The sequence below is a fragment of the Leptopilina heterotoma genome, unplaced genomic scaffold (genome assembly GCF_015476425.1).
Source record: "Leptopilina heterotoma isolate Lh14 unplaced genomic scaffold, ASM1547642v1 Lhet_270, whole genome shotgun sequence".
Classification (NCBI taxonomy): domain Eukaryota; kingdom Metazoa; phylum Arthropoda; class Insecta; order Hymenoptera; family Figitidae; genus Leptopilina; species Leptopilina heterotoma.
The window spans coordinates 472438-496485 of NW_025110979.1; the positions used below are offsets into that span (position 1 = coordinate 472438).

The following is a 24048-nucleotide window of genomic DNA, read 5'->3' on the forward strand; positions in this document are numbered from 1 at the left end:
TTACAGGAATTAAATTTTAATAAAATTTTTAAGAATTAAATTTTAAATTACTTACATTTTTTGCGGAATTCATTTAAAATTGTATTAAAAATAATTGAAATCGTGCGATGAGTTTTAATATTTATGAAAATAATGTAATTCTTGCAACGATTAATATTAATTTTAAAAAAAATAATTCGAATTCCTGCGAAGAATTTTATAAAAATCATTCTTATAAAAATTTTTTTATTTATGAGCGAAGCCTTCATTAGGATGAAAATTTTTTTCTAGTGCTTTTTTGGAATCTCTGAACACAAATTTCATTTCAGATTTTCAAAATTCAAAATGGTGGATCCAATATGGCGGCTCAATTTTCAACAATCGAGGGGATTCTGTTAAAACTTTCTTCTTGAGGTTTTTGGGGTCTCTGAACCATTGTCATTTTTAGTTTCTGAAACTGGTAAATTTTCCACTATTCGAAAACTTCTCAGAATTGCAAAATTCAAAATGGCGGATACAATATGGCGGAAGAATATTTAAAACATAATTAAAAAAACGCAACAGCTGGAAACTTGCTGCTCGGGGGTTTTCGTGGTTGTTCATTATGATTCTGTCATCGGACCATCGGATTTTCAAAATTCAAAATGGCGGATCAAATATGTCGGAAGAATTTTTAAAAACGTATAAGATTTTACTTAAAAATTGTCACTTCTGGTTTCAAAAAGGGCTTTACATTTAATAAAGAGGTGAAATTCGTCAAAATGATTTTCGCATTTAGTTTTCAATTCCCTGGAAAGCTTAAAACATTTATTTATAATTAAAATTCTAGTTTGGAATACATTTATCAATTTTAACTTTACCAAAAAAATATTTATTTATTTGAATTGAATTCTCCCGCAAGACGAATCTTTTTTTTTTTTATAAAGAATGTAGAATAAAATCGGAGATGACGCGAAGCGAACCGCAGTAGACGATTCAAAGCCCAGCCAAGGACGATGCCTCGAGGGTAGGATACAAACTTCCCGGTACACTTAATCGTTATTCAACTATAATATGCAAGGGTAGAAACAATAATATTCCCGAAAGCGGCAGTCTCGCCTAGGCAAATAGTACAACATTAGGATTAGTTGGGATTAAGATTTTGTGATTGATGTTCCCACAAGTTATAGAAAGGAGGGGGTGGGTGAAGTTGTATGATTTATATATTATGTTTTGGGTGATTTCTCTATATTTAAATTTCCATCTTTTTTTTCTTCTTGCGCAAAGTTTTTTTTTTCCCCCGCAGTGAAAATATGAACGTCAGGTGCTAGGCTCAACATTGTTGAGAACACCTCTCACGGCTCCCTAGGTCCATGCCCGTAAAATCTCCAAGGAGGATTCATACCGTACGAAATAATTACTATAGGGATCCGGGTCGTCAGGGATGCCACGATGCAAATAAGAGAAGTAGGTGCTGCGCGAAGCAATCCCTACGGCTGTAAATTATAAAATAATCCCTCGGTTAATTCCTATCCGCGGTTTATTACCGCGCTTGATCCATCCGTTAAATTGAATTCATAAATACTAGTCAATTTTCCTACATCTTTCATATATAAATATATTTTCTCTTTTCAGTTATAAACATTTTTCAGATTATAAATACTTTCTGAATAATCTTTTTGTATATTCTTTTTTATTAAGTTTCCATTTGGTTATCAATTAGTTTTCATTTTGTTTTCATTTTGTTTTCGTTTTGCTTTCATTTTGTTTAAATTTTCTTTTCATTTCTTTTTCATTTCTCTTTGAAAAAAATGAATCTCGAAAGATTATGTAACGAAGAAAGGGAGATTTATATCACATCGTCGGAGGTCTTACAACAGTCGATCTCAAGTACCGATAAGATAATTAAATGTGGCTACTAGTTAAGTTTCATCGTTAAATGACGCTAGTAAGCAAAGTTATTAGCTATCTTGATCACTAAATCTCCGCAGTTCAATTGAGCATTCAATTTTTAGATTAAAATTAATCTTATATGCGTTTATTTTCCGTTTGACGAAATATTCCCCAACATTTTTTGGCGAAACTAATGGATCTGATCGTTTATACCTCAAACATTATCAATCTTTCTTTTTTTTTTTGACAGGAATACGACTTTCTTTACTGTAGGATAAAAGATGAAATCGTGGAATAAAAAAAAAAAAATTCTAAGGTACTCCTATTACTTGGAACACGAAAACTACATTATACTATTCAAATGATCGCAGGGAGTCGGGGGAGTAAGTTGACATTGTTGTTTCTGAGGGTGGCCTCAGGCCATGCGAATATCTTAGCCAATATGTATGTACCGCTCTGAGACTGTTGTGTGTATACGAAGAACACGCCCGCTGGGGCCATGAACGCTATATAATAACCGAGACCTCGGCTTCCGTCACCATACACTAATCAATAACCATGAATCGCTTCAGTAGCACTGCCACGCGTTTCATTGCATCATTATTATTGAAATTCTGCATTAAAATTTAGACAAGGGACAAATTTTTTTGAATAATAATCAAATATAAAGAAATCCTAAAGGTAAATATAGAAAAAAATATTATAGACAGATAAAAAACATTTAAATAAAGGGCAACTTAAAAAAAAGTATATTCGCCGAGTTTTTGCCCACCATATTCAGACCGCCATTTTGAATTTTGAAAATCTAATATCAGATTCTTAGTCAGCGACCCAAAAACCCCCGAGTGACAAGTTTGGGGCGAAAAAGCTAATTTTCTAAAAATTCGTCCGCCATATTGGGTCCGCCATTTTGAATTTTGAAAATCCGATATCAGATTCGTAATCAGCGACCCCAAAAACCCCCGAGTGACAAGTTTGGGGCGAAACAGCTAAGTTTCTAAAAATTCGTCCGCCATATTGGGTCCGCCATTTTGAATTTTGAAAATCCGATATCAGATTCGTAATCAGCGACCCCAAAAACCCCCGAGTGACAAGTTTGGGGCGAAACAGCTAAGTTTCTAAAAACTCGTCCGCCATTTTGGGTCCGCCATTTTGAATTTTGAAAATCCGATATCAGATTCGTAATTAGCGACCCCAAAAACCCCTGAGTGACAAGTTTAGAGCAAATACGTCCAGTTTTTAGAAATTCGTCCGCCATATTGGATCCGCCATTTTGAATTTTGAAGATCTGATGTCAGATTCCTAATCAGCGACCCCAAAAACCCTCGAGCGTTTTTGTTAATTTTCTAAAAATCCACCCGCCATATTGAATCCACCTTTTTGAATTTTGAAAATCTGACATCGGCGTCGTAATCAACAAATATAAAAATAAATTATTAAAGAATAAAAAAGCATATAAACAGTAGTCAATTTTCGAAAAAGAAAAAAGAAATAATGTCGAAGCGATAAAGAATGAATTTAAATTCACTCGATAGGCCATATGAAATTACCATGTAAATTTTCAATCGTCTCTAATGTTGTCTTAACGACTAATAAATTCAAACAGGATTCCTAAAGAGGATTGAAACGATTCGATAATCGATTTTGAAGATGGCACCTTTAAAGCAATAAACGAGCGAGAGTCACAATATTACACGCGCTTTATGGTGCGAGACACGATTAGGGTTCATCTAATTGAAATAAGAAAGACATGGCATCGTTTCGAGAAAATGAACCCCATTGGGTGCCATAACGGTGCATCGTTTAAGAATTAAGAATTATTTTCAACAGCTTTTTCAAGGTAATATTAAACATATAACGTTGTCTGATATTAATTCCTGCAATTTTAATCCTAACGATCCCGCACTCTAATTTCAATGTGCACATTTTCACTTCTTCTTCGTCTTCTTTTTTTTTTTTTTTTTTTTTTTTAATTTTTCTTCTTTGCTTTCCCCATCCTTTTTTTGTTATATCCATCCACGATTGCATAATTGATTTCATTTTCTTTCTCTGGCGACAAAATTCTCATTTTCATGCCAATGGGGGTAATTACTGTCTTTAATATTCCTCCGGTTGCAAATTAAAGTTGATTAATCTGTAAACAAAATACATTACACTTCAATTGAATAGGTGTGAAAATTGTTTTCGTCTCGGGGATGGAGAATAAATTTTGTTCTCAAATAAAAGAACCAGTTTTGTTGATAGTTAAAGAAAAGAGCCTCTAACATATTATTTTTATACCAATCAAAGAAAGAATTTATGTCGGTTTGTAAATTCAAACAATCATTAACATCATTAATTGGTTTAAAAATTTTATAAAAACAGGATTGCTACGAAAATTTAATTTTGTTTCTCCCTGACTTTTCCCTGATTTTCAGACAAAATTTTAACTTTCTCCCTGACATTTTTAAATAAATCATTATTATTTTTCTATAAGAATTAAGGATTTCAAATCCAAACTTTCTGAAATTAAACAACTTATAAAAAAAATTGTTATAAAACATAAAGAAATCGATCACTCCGAGTCGAAGACTCGGAGCAATCAATGTCTTCATGTTTTATAATAATTAAAAATGACTGACTGATAAAATCATTATTTTATATTATAAGAATATTGTACTTCTTCAAAATTATTTTCATTATTTCAATTCAATTATTATTTTCAAAAATTGTTAACTAAAATAAAATAATTTATTTTTTACCTAAAATTCTTCTTTAAATTTATGTATTTTTAATAATTTTGATAAAACTATTTTTAAAATTTTAAAATTCTTTTGTTTGCAATTCAATTTTATAAAAATTTTATCCATTATTCGGAAATTATGCTTTTAATACCTATTCAATTATAATTTTAAATTTTAAATCAAATTCATTTTTAATCAATTTTTATTGGAAAATTTTTTGAGAATTCAATTATTTAAATACAAAGATAAATTAAATAATTAAATATTTCTTAAAATTGAATTTTTTTAAAGAAATTTATAAAAAAAATTCTAAAAATAATTGAATTCCTTCGGCGATTTAAAAAAAATATATAAAGAATAAATGCAATTTTCTATCAGTTTATGTAAAATTGTACATAAAAAAAATAATTGAAACTTTGCTATAAATATTTTTATTTATAAAAGTAATTTAATTCTTGCACCAAATTTCATTAAAAAAATTTTAAATAATTAAATTCCGGAGAAAAATATTATTATTTATGATATTAATTGATTTCTTGTGAAGAATTTTATTCAAATTTTTTAAATAATTGAATTTCTCAGAATTTTTTATAACATATTAAAATCTGAGGAAGAATTTGATTAAATTTTTTTTTAAATAATTGAATTCTTGTGAAAAAGTTTTATTTTTGAAAAAAATTGAATTCTTGGAAAGAATTTAATTAAAATTTCTTAAATAATTGAATTGCTTCGAAGAATTTTATTTTTTAAGAAAATAATTGAATTGTTTCGAAGATCTTTACAAACATTTTTAAACAGTAAAATTGTAATTCCTATAAGGAATGTTATATTTTACGAAAATAATTGTATTCTATAGTCAATTTTATTATAATTTTTCAAATTTATAAAGTAATTTATCAAAATTTTTTAAATAATTGAATTCTCGAGAAAAATTTTATTATTTATGAAAATTATTGATTTCTTACGAAGAATTTTATTCAAATTTTTTTCAAATACTTGAATTACCATAAAAAAAATGTATTATTTGTAAAAATAATTCAATTCTTAAGAATAATTGTATTGAAAATAATTGAATTGAATAGGAAAATTTTATTAATATTGCAATTTTATTAACTAAATCTTGTAAAGAATTTTGTCAAAATTTTTTTAAAAAATAATAGAATTTTCAAAAGAATTTTATTTAAATTTTTCGAAATAATTGAATTTCTCAGAACTATTTTTTCTATTCTTTGAATGTATTTGAATTCTTTCGATAAACTTCATTAAAAAATTAAAAATAATTGAATTGGTGCGAAGAAATTTGTAAAAAAAAATTGAAAAGTAATTGAATTCCTGGGAAATTTTTATTAAAATTTCGTTTAAATAATTGAATTCTTTTGGAAAATTTTATTAAAATAGTAGATATTAAAAATAATTGAAATTTTTTGAAAATAATTGAAATTTTGACAAGAATTTTATTAAATTTTTTACGAAAATAATTGAATTTCGGAGGAGAATTGTATTTTATTTATAAAAATAATTGAATTTTCGACGAGAATGTTTATAAATTTTTGAAAATAATTGAATTTCTGTAATCAGTAATTGTTCTTAAAATTTCTATTTAAATTGATTAAAAATTGAAATTTTTGAAAAATTTCATATTGAAGCCTTTGAAGTTCATCGATTTATGCAGATTTTAAACGCAACTCTTTTGAAATGTACTTAATTTTAAAGTAAAATTATTCATTACCTAAATACTTTCTAAGTAATAATTTTATGATAGTTGTTGAAGAATTAAGTTATTAAAAAAGAAATTATTGTCAGAAACAGAAAAAATTGAAAGTTTTGTATTAAAATTCTTGTCAATTTCATAGTTTGTGAGGCAAACAAAAAAGACACCATAATTCAGAATTTTCTTATAAATTCTAAATCTTAAATTTTTTTCAGTACTTTTAATAAAAATCCCTGACTTTTTCCTGATTTTCCTGACCAATTCTGATTTCCCTGACTTCCCTGACTTGTGGCATACCTGAAAAAGAAAGGTAACTTTGGAATGTTTTTGCGATATCGGACTCATATACCTAAAGAGAGATGTTGCGTCAAGTATAAAAAGAAAAAAAAATTTAAACAAATCAGTTTGTGGCGTTTTCATTTGTAAAAAGACCGGTCAGCGTTTTGTAACAAAAAGCAATTAAGAAAAAATTATGTAGTGAAAATATTTTTTAGAAGTAACGAAGATCTTTTTCTATAGTGAAAAACACGTTAGCTATTAAACTTTATGTTCCTCCTCTATTTTCTCCTGCTTTCTTAACAGAATCTATTCAACCGAGGGAGGATATAAGATATTGTAATTTTCACTTGTCTCTAGCGTACCATATACTTGCTCTCATCAAACGGCAATCATACATGCATGTTCTACGAAACTGCACTTATAATAAATGAAGGCGTATCATGTTCGTGGAATCAGGTAGCTGAGGTCAGGTTAATTCGGCAATAAGAGTGGGAGAGACAGTGGAATATCGTACGCCTCACTGGTTCCGTGATTAAATTCAACAGCGATGGGCAGACCAGAGCGTGCATAGTTACCTCTAATAGAATTATATTAAGACATGAAGATCCCTTACGCGCGTAAATCGTCCCTTTCCTCCTCCTTCCTCCTCGTTCTTATGCTTTTCATTTCTCCTTTTCTTACTCGCGTCTCGGTTATCCTCCACTACCCTCTTGTTACATCTCCAGGGAGCCACCACGCTAAATTAGCCATTTCGAATCTCGTCAAGAGGGTCGTTAGTCCAGCATTGAATAGAAGACGTTCTATATACGCCTGTGTCGACCTTCGCCTTCAATATTGGCCTTTTGTTCAAGGACGTGTATATTGCACCCATCTTCGATCTGCATTCCATCTCATTTCGCATTTTCTGCGAAAATCATTTCGCAGGCAGGCAGTTGTGCACGATAACGTCGTTTCAATCCTGTTTTTAAATCAGGCGGACTAATTCTGTTTTTTTTTTTTTTTTTTTCTCTCTTTTATGTATGGAATGGGGTAATCGAAAGGGAGAACAAATTAGGCCCTATATAGAAGAGACAGCATACCAATTCTGTCCCGTCATGCTACGCTTGAAATTTTTAATAGTCAATTATAAACTCGAACCGTTTTCAGTTCGATGTTGGCTTTATTTTTTATTACTGGCCACAAAAGCGCACAGTAAGTATTTATTCAACGCTTAATATCCCTTTGATGTTTACAGAGAAAACAAAGTGGAAAAAAGAAAATTATTTAGTTTCATTGATTGAAAGGAAAGAAAAGGTGATCGAGTAAAATATAAAGTATATATAAGATCGAGTATGTAAAGATTATAAATAGATTGTAGGAAATATTTAGAAATTTTTGGTATGTTATCAGTTGGTTTTCGAGGGAGATTAGAGTTTGAGGCGTCTGCTAGCAATTTCAGAGCGTTTGCGAGGTCCATTAACGACGGTAACTCTTCACGACTGCCCGCCACGAAGATTCAATTTGAATGCTAACCAGAATAGGAAGTTCGCGCTGGGCCCTGGTGAATATCCTGTTATTGCCAATTTTGTGCGCGTTTCTGCAGCCCACTTTGCGATCGTTTAGATTATCATCTCTCTTTCGATGTATACCTCTTTCTATATATATATATATATATATACACCTCGTTTCCGGGGATAATTGAACTTTATTGACGATCGTCATCTAGAGAACGCCAGTTCCAACAAACACGCCCCAAGGCTATTCATTCAATTTGAATCACGTTCTCTTTATTTCTCAAAAAAAAAAAAATATTATTCTAATTTTTCCTACTTTATTACTTTTCTATTCTATTTTTCTTACTAGCTAAAACAGAAGGGCTCAAAATTTACATTTTTTACAGTTTCTTTACCAACACAGGGTTGCCACAAATATTTAATTTTATTTTTCCCTGACTTTTCCCTGATTTCCAAAAAAAAATTTCACTTTTTCCCTGACCCTAAAGAATATTCTGATTCACTCTAAAAATTATTAGATACTCAAAAAAAATGTTCTATTACATTTATTTACAAACTTCTTTAATTGTAAAATTATTTAAAAACATCAATAACTTCTTTCTTAAATAAATATTTAATCATTATTATTTTTCTGTAGGAATTAAAATTCTTCAAAATATTCAAATTTAAACCTTTTTGAAATTCAACAACTTATAAGAATATTATTACAAAACATGAAGAAGACGATCACTCCGGAGTGATCGTCTTCTTCATGTTTTGTAATAATTTAAATTGCCATAAAATTTTTTAAAATAAGTTAATTATTTACAAAAATCCTAAAAAAATCCTTCACAAGAATTCAATTATTTTTACAAGAAGTACAATTTCACAAAAAAATTCAATTATTAAAAAAAAAATGTAATAAAATTCGTTGCAATAATTCAATTATTTTTATAAATAATAATAAATCGATTATTCGTTTATTCATTTTTAAATCAACTTTTATTAGAAAATTCTAAAAAAAATTCAATTATTTAAATTAAAAAATAAATAATTTATTGAATTAATTGAATGTTTGTTAAAATTGAATTCTCATAAAGAATTTTATATAATAATGGAATTATTTTTAATTGATTTATTAAAAAAATTGAATAATTGAATTCCTTTGGAATTTTAACATGAATTTTATTAAAATTTTAAAAAATAATTGAATTTCGATGAAGAATTTTATTATTTATAAAGATAATTGAAATTTTGACAATATTTCTTTTTTAATTTTTGAACATAATTGAATTTCTGCTAAGAATTTTATTATTTTGAAAATAATTTAATTCTTCCAACGAATTTTATTCAAGTTTATATAAATAATTGAATTCTTACAACGAATTTTATTCAAGTTTATAAAAGTAATTGAATTTCGGTGAAGAATTTTATTATTTATAAAAATAATTGAATTCATTGAAAATATTTTATAAAAATCTTTTTATATAATTGATATTTTTCGAAAAATTTTATGAAATTTTGTATTTTAATTTTTAAATAATTGAATTCCTGTGAAAATTTTATTACTTATGAAAATAATTGAATTATTTCAAAGAAATTTATTAAATATTGAATAATTGAATTCCTGTGGAATTTTAACAAGAATTTTAATAAAATTTTAAAAAATAATTGAATTTCGATGAAGAATTTTATTATTTATAAAGATAATTGAAATTTTGACGAGAATTTTTTTTTTATTTTTGAACATAATTGAAATTTTGCGAAGAATGTTTGTAACTTTTAAAAATAATTGAATTTCTGTAATCATTTGTAACTTTTCCAAAATCAAATTTTTTTTTAGTATTTTTAACTGAAATTCTTCTATCAATCTAGTATTTATGAAAATTGTAAAAATTATTTATAAAATAATTTGTAAGTCATAATTTTATAAATAGTTTTTGAAAAATTAAGTTATTTAAAAAAAAATTATTGTCAGAAATTGAAGGTTTTGTATTAAAATTCGAGAAAATTTCATAATTTACGAAGCAAAAAGGAAAAAAATTCAAAGTTTTCTCATGAATTTTAAAAATTCAATTTTTTCCAGTATTTTTAGTAAAAATCCCTGACTTTTCCCTGACCAATTTTACTTTCCCTGACTTTTCCCTGATTTCCCTGACTTCCCTGACCTGTGGCAACCCTGCAATACAACAGTTTTTCAATCATTGAAATAACTTTTAATAAATTTTAAATTAATTAAAATTTAATAAAATTTTAAAATAACTATTTTAACACTGATAACTTTTCTAATCAGTATAATTTTTTTTTTACAATTCTTTAAAAATGTACCTTTTTTTTATTCCTTTTCACAATTTACACTTCATTGCTAAGTTCAATATGCCATAAAATTTTTCGGATGGTTTTCAACCACTTTGTAGTGGTTTTTAATAGGTTTTAACAAATTCAAAAATTGATAAATTTTTCCAAAATCCAAATATTTTTCCTGACCCTAAAAAATATTCTGATTCACTCTAAAAATGATTAGATACTCAAAAAAATTTCTATTACATTTATTTACAAATTTCATCAAAAGACAAATTATTCGGTAACATCAATAACTTCTTTTTTCGAAATCTAAATGATTTCCTCTTCAAGGAGTCTATCTAAAAAATATATTCAAAATTTGATATGAATAATAAATGAATAAATAATATATGAAAACAATTAAAAATCTTCAAATTAAATTTGGAGAATTTTATTTAAATTTTTAAAAATAATTGCATTCATGCGAAGAATTTTATTAAATTTTGTTTAAATAATTGAAATTTTGCCAAGAATTTTATTGCAATTTTTGAAAATAATTGACTTCTTGAGAAGAATTTCGCTGCCTATTTACAAAAATAACTTAATTCTTTACGAGAATTTTTCAAAAATTTTGTAAATCATTTAATTTTTGCAAAGTATTATATTACTTTTCAATAAAATTGAATTTTTGTATTAAACTTTGATATTTATCAAAATAATTGAATTTTGAAAAAGAATTTTATTAAAATTCCTTAAAATAATTGATTTTATAAGAAGAATTTTGTTGTTTTCCAAAATAATTGAATTCTTTTGCAGAAATTAAACGAATTAAAAGTTATTCATGAAAATAATTGAATTCTTGCAATGAATTTTATTATTTTATTGAATAATTGAATGTTTCTTAAAATTGAATTCTTTCGTTGAGTTTCAATAAAATTTTTAACAATAATTGCATTTTTCGATGAATTAATTTAAAATTGTATTAAAAATATTTGAAATTCTGCGATGAAAGTAATTCAATTCCTAAAATTCTTTATGAAAATAATTAAATGTTTATGTAGAATTGTATCAAAAATTTTTTTTCAACAATTTAATTTTGGGTTAAATTTTATGAAAATAGTAAATATTGAAAATCATTAAATTGCAAAGAATTTTTGAAAATAATTGAAATTTTTCAAAGAATTTCATATATAAATTTTTAAAAATAATTGAATTTTTGGCGAAAAATTTTGCTGTTTATAAAAGAAATTGAATTCCTGACGAGATATTCGTTAAAATTTTTGAAAATAATTGAATTTTTGGTGAAAAATTTTATTACTTTTAAAAATAATTGAATTCTTAAGATAAATATTGTTAGTTATGAAAATAATTGAATTTTGCAAAGAATTTCATATAAATTTTTGAAAATAGTTAAATTTTTGTTGAAAAATTTTGCTATTTATAAAGAAAATTGAATTCTTGACGAGATATTCGTTAAAATTTTTAAAAATAATTAAAATTCTACGAAGAATTTTATTACTTTTGAAAATAATTGAGTTCTTGTGATGAATATTGTTAGTTATGAAAATAATTACAATTTTTCAAAGAATTTCATATCAATTTTTGAAAATAATTGAATTTTTAGTGAAAAATTTTGCTATTTATAAAGAAAATTGAATTCTTGACGAGATATTCGTTAAAATTTTTAAAAATATTTAAAATTCTACGAAGAATTTTATTACTTTTAAAAATTATTGAATTCTTGTTATGAATATTGTTAGTTATGAAAATAATTGAAATTTTGCAAAGAATTTTATTAAAATTCCTAAAAAATAATAGAATTTTAGTGAAGAATTTTGTTATTTATGAACATAATTGAGTTGAAACTTTGGAAATATAGTTAAATAATGTTAAAAATTTATTCTTTGCAAAAATAGAAAAAAGTTGAAGGTTTTTAATTAGAGTTCGTGGTAACTTCATAGTTTATAAGGAAAACAAAAAATACACCAAAATTTAAAATTTTCTGAAGAATTCTAGAAACTTAATTTTTTCCAGTACTTTTAATAATAATCTCTGACTTTTCCCTGATTTCCCTGACCTGTGGCAACCCTGTATTTGCCTGGATTTTATCCAAAACCCACTCTCCAAATTTGAATTAGTAAAATTTTTTACTAATTTGAATTAGTGATTGACTGTTTGCATATATGAATTAGTCAATTTTACTAATAAATTAGTAAAAGAAATTACTATTTAGTAGTAAAATTTACTAATTTAAAAGAAAAAATTTAGTCACTAATTCAAATTAGTAAATATTTTTACTAATTCTAGAAAGTAAGAGCAATGTATGAATATTAGCCTTGGGTGCGTCTAGATTCTATAAGGCACCCAGGGCTAATGCTTCGATATCAGCCCTGGGTGCCTGGACCTAACAATGGTCCTTATTTAAAAACAGAATTAGTAAAGCAGAATTTTAATAAATTTTAAATTTTAACCCCATCTTGAAAATGATTCAATTCCCAAATGAATCTAATTTAATATTAAAAAATTATATTCTTTTTTTCAGCTGAATTGCAAATGGACGTGTTACGAGAGAGGCAAGTGAAGGACAGTCTAGAGCGACAACTCCAAGACGAGCAGAAAGTTCGAGGTGAGTGTTTTTGCAACAAATATTTTTATTCTAGCGTAAATCAAAAGCAATTTAAAAAAAAAAAAAAAAAAAAAACTGGGGGTTACATTGCGTGACGATATGCGTAGGCATAGAAGGTCGATTCGCGATATAATAATAGGTGGACGTGTATCGAATGTCTCGGGGAAGTTTCGAACCAAAGGGTTAACTTGATAATAAATCAAGAAGCCGTAGAGACACTACGCTATAAAGTCTGTGTGCTCATCCTATCCTATCCTGCGTATCCTATTATTCTATGTTGGGGGTCCTATATTTCCCCCCCCCCCACACTACTAATACCTGCTTCTTGTTCTTCAACCTTATACGTTCCTTCGCGTAATGGCAGGAAGACGCAGACCAAGCCAAAGGTTGTGATCGCTCAACCAAGTTTGGATCGGATGTCAGTTCGTAATAGAATAGTCCTCTCACGTTTATAGCTCGGTTCCTTTGACCACGACCTCTCTATCTTCTTACGTCACGTGGTATTCCCTTACTTTCTTGCATCAGCCATCGAACATGTCTTTAAATTCGAAAAGTTTTAATTGGATTTCTAGTCTTTTTTTTTTTTCTCCTGCTGGCGAAGAGAATATCACAGGAACAATAGAACGATAGTTGATGACTTTGCTGTCTACTGCAGATAGCCTCGCGAAAACTATCGATAGTTTCAACCCCTCCGCCCTTCGACAATATTATATTATAGTCTGCTTAAATTTACGATTAGTGCTGTTCCAAAACTGCTCAATGGGCACATATACATATACTTTTGCCTTTAATGTATATTTTTGTTATCACAAATATAAAAATATAAATAAAAATAAATTTGTTATCACAATCGAATGTGAAAAAAGAAAAAGAATTAATTAATTTGTTATAAAAACATAAGGCAACTAAAAATATTAATTTCAACTAATTTCAATTAATTTAAATGAAAAATATAATTGATTTCAGTTTGTGACAAAAAAAATCGAAATTGCCTACACTGTAAAAAATTTAGGGAGTTAACGGACTCGGGAGTTGGGAGTGAAATTTTTCGAGTTAAAAATCAACTCCAAAAGAGAGTTAATTTCTAACTCCCTTCATTCAACACCCGCGCGAGTTATTTTTTCCATGGGGAGTTAGCACTTGGGTGTTAAATTCTAACTCTCTTTATTTAACTCTCCTGGCATTAACTCTCCAATGGGTGCGACTTTTATAGAATCCCCTGGGGAGTTAAAATTTTACTCCCTTTTTTTACAGTGTACGAAATTTATTAATTGGAAAATATTAATGTTTATATTATTACAAAATAATTTAATTTATATTTCAATTGAAATAAAAGTGTATTCCTTATTTAAAAAGAAGAATAAATTTCAACAAAATTACTATATACTCTTCTCAGGAATTATTTTTCTTCGTGAATAAAGATCCTTCACGATCTTCCACGGAATAAAAATAAAAAAAAAAATCCAATTTCTTCAATTAATTTCAAAGAAATTATCTCTTGGTTAAACTTTTTAATTTATAATTAAACTTTTCCACGTGAATAAATAGAATAATAAATTCCAAGTTTGAATTTCTAATCCAATAGTTTTATTTATTAAACTTCAATTTTAGGGATAAGATTTGAAAATCTTCAAATAATTAAATATTCAGAGAAATTTTCATAACTATAAAACACAAAGATATCGATAACTCCGAGTCTTCGACTCGGAGTAATCGATTTCTTCATGTTTTATAATAATTAAAGATGACCGAGTGATAAAATCATTATCAATTCAATTACTATTATTAAGAATTTTCAACTAAAATTCTTCTTTAAATCGATTATTTTTAACAATTTTCAAAAAAGTTCTTTGACAATTTTTCAAATCCATTTATTTACAATATTCAATTTTACGAAATTTCAATTATTCGTAAATTCCCCAATTAAATAAATATTAGAAAATAAAAGCTTAAAATAATATAAAAAAATGCAATTAAACTTTTTTAAAAAAATGAATTTCAAAATTCAATTATTTCTAAAAATTCTCGCTAAATAGCTTTATATATTCAATTATTATCTAAAATTTAAACTAAAATTAATTTTTAAATCAATTTTTATTAGAAAATTCTATTAGAATTCAATTATTCAAATACAAAAAAAATAACTTATTCAATAATTGCCATATTTCTTAAAATTCAATTCCCAATTCCCATAAAGAATTTTATCAAGAAATTTTTAAATAATTGAATTATTTTGAGGAATTGTAATAAAATTTTTAAGAATAGTTACATTTTTCGAGAAATTCGATTAAAATTGTATTAAAAATAATTGAAATTCTGCGATTAGTTTTATTATTTGTAAAAATAATTGAATCCCAAAGAAGAATTTTATTATCTTTGAATAATATTTAATTTTTCCTAAGAATATTATTACTCTTGAAAATAATTGAATTTCTGCAATAGAAATGTAACTTTTCTAAAATTAAATTTTTTTTTTGTGTTTTTAACTAAAATTTTTCTAGAAATGCATTATTTTTAATAATTTTTGAAAAAGTTCTTTGAGAATTTTTCAAATCCATTTATTTACAACATTCAATTTTACAAAATTTCAATTATTCGTAAATTCTTTAATTATAAATATATATTAGAAAATAAAACTTCAAATAATTTCAAACAAAATAATAATATAATATAAATAATTGAATTCTTTTAGAAAATTTTATTAAAATTTTTGAAAATAATTGAATTTTGGAGAAGAATTTAATTTTCTTTAAGATAATTGAAATTTTGACAAGAATTTTTTTAAATTTTTGAACATAATTGAATTTTTGAGGAATTCGATTAAAATTGTATTAAGAATAATTGAAATTCTGCAATAAATTTCATTATTTACGAAAATAATTGAATCCCTGTATAAATTATATTATTTTATAAAATAATTGAATGATTGCGAAGAAATGTATAAAAAAATTTGTAAATAATGGAATTTTCTGTGAAATTTTTATTATTTTCTGAAAATAATTAAAGGTTTGTGCGTGATTTTATTACATTTTTTTTTAAAGAATTGAATTTTGGAAAAGAATTTAATTATTTTTGAAGATAATTGATAATTGAAATTTTGACGAGAATTTTTTATTAATTTTTGAACATAATTGGATTTTTGAGGAATTTGATTAAAATTGTATTAAGAATAATTGAAATTCTGCAATGAGTTTTATTATTTATGAAAATAATTGAATTCTTAAAAAAAAATTTTATTATTTACGAAAAATAATGAAATCCCTATAAAAATTTTATTATTTTTTAAAATAATTGAATGATTGCGAAGAAATTTATAAAAAAAATTTGTAAATTTTTGAATTCCTATTATTTTATGAAAGTAATTAAAGTTTTGGGCAGAATTTTATTAAATTTTTTTTTTAATAATTTAATTCTTTTGGAAAATTCAATTAAAATTTTTGAAAATAATTGATTTTTGGAAAAGAATTTAATTATTTCTAATGATAATTGTAATTTAGGTGAGAATTTTTAAAAATTTCCGAACATAATTGATATTCTGCAATCAGTTTTAATTTCTCTAAAATTATTCAAATTATATCGTGCAATTTATGAACTTTTCATCATTTTTAATCGAATTACGGACTTTACGGACCATTTCTTTTTTAAAAAAACTGACTGAGCGAAAGTCAAAGTGAAAGTGAAAGTCAAAATCGAAGCGATAGTCAAAGTGAGAGTAAATGAAATAGTCAAAGTCAAAATGAAAGTAAAAGTCAAAATCGAAGCGAGAGTCAAAGTGTAAATGAAAGTCAAAGTCAAAATTGAAGCAAAAGTCAAAGTCAAAGTCAAAATTGAAGCGATAGTCAAAGTGAGAGTAAATGTCAAAGTGAAAATGAAAGTAAAAATCGAAGCAAAAGTGAAAGTCAAAGTCAAAATTGAAGCGATAGTCAAAGTGAGAGTAAATGTCAAAGTGAAAATAAAAGTCAAAATCGAAACGAAAGTCAAAGTAAAATTATAAAAAATTCCCTGGAATGTCCGAACACAACAGCCGAGAGAATCTTTTCGGAAATTATCAATTCAGCTCCGAATTTGTAAGCCCAAAATTTCCACACAGATATTATGATATTTACTTTCTAAGGATTCATATTTCTCTCTGATGGGGATTCTTATTATCTCCTTTTTTTTTGTCGTGTAACCGAAGAAGAGAAATGGTTTGCTTACATTCATCGGGAACGCGTTTTCCATTCATCTTATTGTCAGTGATAACTGGCGAGAGATGGATTTATGTATAGAACACGGACTGCTTAAAGATAAAGTCCCAGATAGATGACAATACGAGAGGAGTTTTTCTGAATTCGTATGTATGCGATATCGACGTGTGTAATATAGTTGACATGGATGAGTGAAGTTGTAGCAAGCAGGGTGAGTGTCGCGTTCAGTAGCTAGCCGTCATATTTATGTATTGACACAGAGCTGGTTGACTAATGGACCGCTGTTGTCCCAGTCTCGTGTTACCACAAGGGCCTGGGAGTCGTTTTTTCCACTCAGTTCACTAAAACCTTTTGTCTATAACCAATCGTTGACAATTCACTGAATTCTCAGAATAAAAAAAGAGAGAGAGAGAGAGAGGAGGGAAAAAAATTGATGCAAATTGTAAATGTTTCAAATCGTTTGTTTTATTATTGCGGTTGCATTGAAGTAACTGACACTGTGTCTGTATTTTTATTAAATTATAATTTTAATTTTAATTACAATTTATTTTAATTTTAATTACAATTTATTCACAGTAAAACGTGAGGTGTTAAAATAACGCCAGAATTGATTAAAATAATCTGCAACACCAAAGTCAACGATTTATAAAAAATCAACGAATTTAGCTTCTCCAGGGAGAATAGTAACTTAGTAAGTTAATTACTAACTTAGTTACTAACTTACATACTAACTAACTTTGTAACATATTTACTAAATTCAATTGTGTTCAAAAATTTTTTAAAAATTCTCGTCAAAATTTCAATTCTCTTTATAAATAATAAAATTCTTCTCTGATATTCAATTATTTTACAAAATTTTAATCAAATTCTTGTCAAAATTAATTTTAGAAAACTTTTGAAAATAATTGAAATTTCAATTATTTTCAAAAGTTTTCTAAAATTCAATGATTTTTAATACCTACTTTTTCAATAACATTTTCCAAAAGAATTCCATTATTAAAAAAAATTTGAATAAAATTCTACGCAAACATTCAATTATTTTCATAAATAATAAAATTTTTTACAGGAATTCAATTATTTACAAATTTTTTTTTAAAATTTCTTCGCAATAATTCAATTATTTTCAAAAATAATAACTTTTTTACAGGGAATCAATTATTTTTGAAAACAATAAAATTCTTTTAGAAATTCAATTATTTTCATAAATAATAAAACTCATTGCTTAATTATAATTATTTTTAATGCAATTTTAATCGAATTCCTCGAAAAATGTAATTATTCTTCAAAATTTTATTAAAATTCGTCCAAAGAATTTCATGATTTAAAAAATTTGTTGATAACATTTTTTATGAGAATTTAATTTCAAGAAACATGAAATTAATAAATTATTTATTTTTGTATTCAAATAATTGAATTCTCGTAGAATTTACTTATAAAAATGGTTTTAAAAATGAATTTCAGTTAAAAATTTACATTATAATTAAATATTAAAAACATAACGTGGATTTTTAGAAATAATTAAATTTTTGAAAAAGTTTCAAATTAAAATCATTGAAATTCTTAATTTTTCATATTTTTGACAAACAATATTCTGTAGAATTAATTCTTTTTAAAAGTTTAATAGGATTTTTATTGAAATTATTTTAAGTTTTTATTTTTCATTAAATATTTAATTGCAGACTTTCCGAATAATTGAAATTTTGTAAAATTGAATTGTAAACGAATGAATTTGAAAATTCTCAAAGAACTTTTTTAAAAATTATTAAAAATAATGGATTTATTGAAGAATTTTAGTTACAAACACTAGAAAAAAATTTAATTTTAGAGAAGTCACAAATTATTGCAGTAATTCAATTATTTTCAAGAGTAATAAAATTCTTCTTAAGGATTCAATTATTTTTACTATTATTAAAACTCATCGCAGCGTTTCAATTATTTTTCATACAATTATAATTGAATTCCTTAAAAAAAAGTGATATTATGTTCATGCAAGTTTTAAATAAAATTCGACAAAAGAATTCAATTATTTAAAAATTTGTTACTAAAATTCTTTATGAGAATTGAATTTTGAGAAACATTCAATTATTCAATAAATTATTTAATTTTACATTTAAATAATTGAATTATCGTAGAATTTTCTAATAAAAATTGATTTTCATTTCATAAAAATGAATTTCATTTAAAATTTTAGATTATAATTGAATATTAAAAGCAATATAGCGTAGATTTTTAGAAATAATTGAATTTTGAAATTAATTTTTTTGAAATAGTTTAATTGAATTTTCTTTTATATGATTTGAAGGTTTTATTTTCTAATATGCATTTAATTAAAGAATTTAGGAATAATTGAAATTTCGTGAAATTGAATATTGTAAACAAATGGATTTGAAAATTGGCAAAGAACTTTTTCGAAAATTATTAAAAATAATTGATATGAAGTAAAATTTTTGAAAATAATATTTGAATTGAAATAATGAAAATAATTTTGAAGAAGTATAATATTCTTATAATATAAAATAATGATTTTATTACTTGGTCATCTTTAATTATTATAAAAAAATTTAATAAACTAAAATTTCATTCATTGTAAAAAATAACACCAAAATTGATTATTTTAATCTTTTTTGGTGTTAATTTAATCTGCAACACTTTTTAATACCTCACGATTTACTGTGTTATAATTTTTACAATTTATTTTAATTTTAATTACTATTTATTGTAATTTTGTGCAATTTTGCTGCAATCTTCCTGCAAGCTTAAAGGTTACTTAGAATAATTAGGTACAATAAATTTAAAAAATTTTTTTAAAATTTTTACTCGATAAATAAAGGTAAAAATTTCTATCTATCCAGTTGTAGCACTTTTTCGAAAAGCGGAAAATTGAGGGTTGAAAATATTTGAAAGTCACGACCGCTTTCTTTTTTTTTTTAATAAGCTAACTCACAGCTCCCTGTGGTTCCATTCGGTTGTCGGACTTAACATATTTATCGAATCTGCATTGTTCGCTTGTCAAGTAACGTCGTCTTTTAGGGCTGCAACCGCGTTATTGAATCGCTTGCGGATTTTCCGCATAAAAAAGAAATCCAATTTTTCGTCACTAAAAAAATAATACGTTTAGTTTCGATTTTAAGAAGTAGAGTTTTTTAAAATTAAATTTCTTATGCAAAAAGTCCTTCTTCTTGGTGGGAAAAATTCTCCTTTAGCTAAATTGTTAAATAACGAGCCACACAGAATCGGGATTTCCAAGAAAAAATTTTTACTTTTAAAAGTAATTAAATTCTTGTTATGAATATTGATATTTATAAAAATAATTGAATTTTGCAAACAATTTTATTCAAATGCCTCGAATTAATTGAATTTTTGGAATTAATTCTATTATTTATTGACATAATTGAATTCTTTCGAAGAATTATTTATGTAAATAATTGGATTTTTGAGAATAATTGATTTCTTTCGAATAATTTTATTAAAATATTTGAAAATAGTTGAATTCCTGTGAAAAATTCTAATATTTCTGAAAATAATTGAATTCTTCGAAAGAATTTTAAAAAATCATTTTTTTAAATCATTGATTTTTTCGACAAATCGAAATTGGATTTTTCGATTAATTAATTAAAAAAAGTATTAAAAATAATTGAAATTCTTCCATGAGTTTTATTATTTATGAAAATAATTGAATTTTTACTTGGAATTTCATCAAAAACTTTTTTTAAAAAATTGAATTTCCATGAAAAATTGTAATTATTATTGAAAATAATTGAATTCTTCTGATGAATACTATATTATTTTTGAAAATAATTGAATTCCTGTGAAAAATTCTAAAATTTTTTTAAAATAATTTAATTCTTCCAAAGAATTAAAAAAAAACATTTTTTAAAATATTTCCTTTCTTCGAGAAATAGAAATTAAATTTTTAAGAATAATTCAATTTCTCTATCAATTAATTTAAAATAGTATTAAAAATAATTGAAATCCTGCAATGCATTTTATTAATTATGAAAATAATTGAATAGTTGGAAAGAATTTTATTAAAATTTTCATAAATAATTGAATTCCAGAGAATAATTTTATTATTTATGAAAATAATTGAATTCCTAAGAAGAATTTTATTATTTATGAAAATAATTGAATTATAGCGAAAAATTTTATTAAAAGGTTAAAAAAGAATTAAAAAAATTTTCTTGACATTTTATATTATCTTTTACCGAGTGATAAACTCTAAAACTATTTGAAAAATTTTTGTTATTATTTAAAATAATTGAATTCTTCGTAAAATTGTTGTAAACATTGTTTTAAATAGTTAATTTTTTCCCAAATATGATAAATATTATGAAAATTTGATTTTAAATATATTGAATTCTTCAGAAAAACTTTATTTGTGAAAATAATTGAATTTTTTTAATTAATTAATTTAAATTTAAATTAATTTAAATTAATTTAAATTTCAATTATTAATTGAAATTCTTCGATGAGTTTTATTATTTATGAAAATAATTGAATTTTCTCTTTGAATTTAATCAAAATCTTTTTCAAAAAATTTAATTTTCATGAAAAATGTTATTATTAATGAAAGTAATTGAATTATTGTGAAGAATTGTATAAAAATTTTGTTTAATAATTTTTTTTTTTTTTGAAATTTCATAATTTATGAGAATAATTGAATTTTGGATGAATCTTATCAATTTTTTTTTAAACAATTAAATTCTTTAGCGAAATTTCATATGAAAATACTAGAATATTGAAAATAATTGAATTTCGAATATTTTTTGTAAATAATTGAATCGTTTTAAAGAATTTGATTATAATTTTTGAGAATAGTTTTTTTGATTTCTGGTATTAGCGAATTTAAAGTGAGTAGAAATTCGAAAAATAACAGAAATAGTAGCTTTTAGTGGCTGGATTCTAAAACAGGTACCCGAATTGTAGCATAACGTAAAAAAACTAAAAAGTAGTAAATAGTAGGTTTTAGTAGATGAGTGCGAAGCGTGGTAACAATTTTTTATTAAGGAGATAATAAATTGATGATAATAATAATTGCGCTATTTATATAGCAAAAGGAAACACTTCGTAGGAAAATTGAAAAAGGAAAAGAAGACAATGTGTATTAATTTAAATCCTCCTTTTCTTATGGCTTTCATAGACTATAATAACTATGATTAAAAGTGTGCGACAGAAATCTGTCTGAAATTATTATTCTTTTTTTTTTTTTTTTTTTTTTTTTCGTTGCTGTGTGTGAAGCATCGTTGGCCTAATGAAGATCGTGTCATGAACGAGCGTGCCGTAAAGTGGCTTGAAGCGCAAGTGTGAGGCGTGGATTTTAGAGCGAGTTAATTTCCTTGTAGGCGTCGTCGCAGAGAATTTCTTCTTTTCTTTTAACGACTCAAGAGTCACCGCATCAAAGGAAAATAAGAGAGGGGGGTAGGTGAGGGTGAATATTGTAAGCCGATATGTAATTTGTGCGCATCGTCGATCTCTGGGATCATATGTGACTATGATTGATGACCAGGGACCTAAAGCTATTTACGCACGCTCATCGGAATAACTCTCCTCATTCGACTAATGACTGTCTCTCGTAAGAGATATCGCGTCAACAAATAACCGCCCCACAATCGCCAATTGACAGTTCGCTAACAAGGGCGGTTACTTTTTTTTCAAAAATTCTTTTCTTTCTCGTCACGAAATATTCCTAAAAAAAATTCCATCTTGTTAAAATTAATATTTCGTGGTTCTTTTGAGTGAAGAACATTTCCGGTGATTAATAGAAATTAGAGTATTATTTCCATGAAGGCAACTCTAATTTCCAATCACTGATTTAATTCTTTGGTTGTAAAAGAAAAGAGAAAAATTGTAAGAAAAGGAAAAGATTTTTCCCTTTCCTTGAAAGAAAAGAGAAAAATTTTAGGAAAAGCAAGAAATTTTTGGTGAATTTTAAACAGACGCATAGACAGAATATTAGCCTATTTAGAAGACTGTTTGGCATTTCGTTAAAGGTCGAAATCCCCATTCCTGCGTTGTAACGGGTTTGTATTATGTTGCACAAGGGTCGAGGGAGAATAACCTCCCTCACAGTCATGGAGAAAGGAGGGTTAGGCTTTGACGTCTTTGGAACAATAAGATGACCTTTATTGCAATATGAGATTCATAATTTTCCTTCCTGTGAATAAATTCATTTTGAAAATTAATAAATTATATTTACTTTTTTCAATAATTGTTTACTTAATAATATTTCTTTCTCCTGGAAAAGTTTCTAGAGTTCCGAAAAAGATTTTTTTTACATTTTCTTCCTGAATTCTTATATTTTACTGATTTTATTTTCTTAAGTAAATTCGTCCTTTTCTAAATTCTCAAAAATAGTACAAAAATTTTTATAAAGATAATACAAAGATTTTTATAAAGATAATTGAATTTAGCGCAAACAATTGCATATTAAAATGCCTCGAATTAATTGAATTTTCGGGAGTAATTTTATTATTTATCTTTAATAATTGAATTCTTTCGAACAATTATTTATGAAAATAATTGAATTTTTGAGACGAAATTTATTAAAATCTAAAAGAATAATTGAATTATTTCAAAAAAAATTTAATTAAAATTGTATTTAAAATAATTGATTTCTTTCGAATAATTTTATTAAAATATTTTTAAAAAATTCATTTCCTGTTAAAAATTCTAATATTTCTGTAAATAATTAAATTCTTCAAAAAAAATTTTAAAAAAACGTTTTTTTAAATAATTGCTTTTTTCTAGAAATCGAAATTGGACTTTTAAGAATAATTACATTTTTTGAGCAATTCCTTAAAAATTGTATTAAAAATAATTGAAATTCTGCGATGAATTTTATTATTTATAAAAATTGAATAATTGCTAAGAATTTTTTAAAAATTTTCAAAAATAATTGAATTCCTGAAAAGAATTT

General features: G+C 25.1%; 1 protein-coding gene across 3 annotated transcripts in view; it reads left to right on the forward strand.

The window, feature by feature from the left end:
- LOC122503861 (dachshund homolog 2-like) overlaps positions 1-24048 on the forward strand; it is a 483446-nt gene that overhangs the window by 341150 nt on the left and 118248 nt on the right. For all 3 annotated transcript variants that reach the window (XM_043614607.1, XM_043614609.1, XM_043614608.1), the window contains exon 8: positions 12862-12945. In XM_043614607.1, the coding sequence (XP_043470542.1) occupies positions 12862-12945 (84 nt within the window). The remainder of the gene's footprint in view (positions 1-12861; positions 12946-24048) is intronic.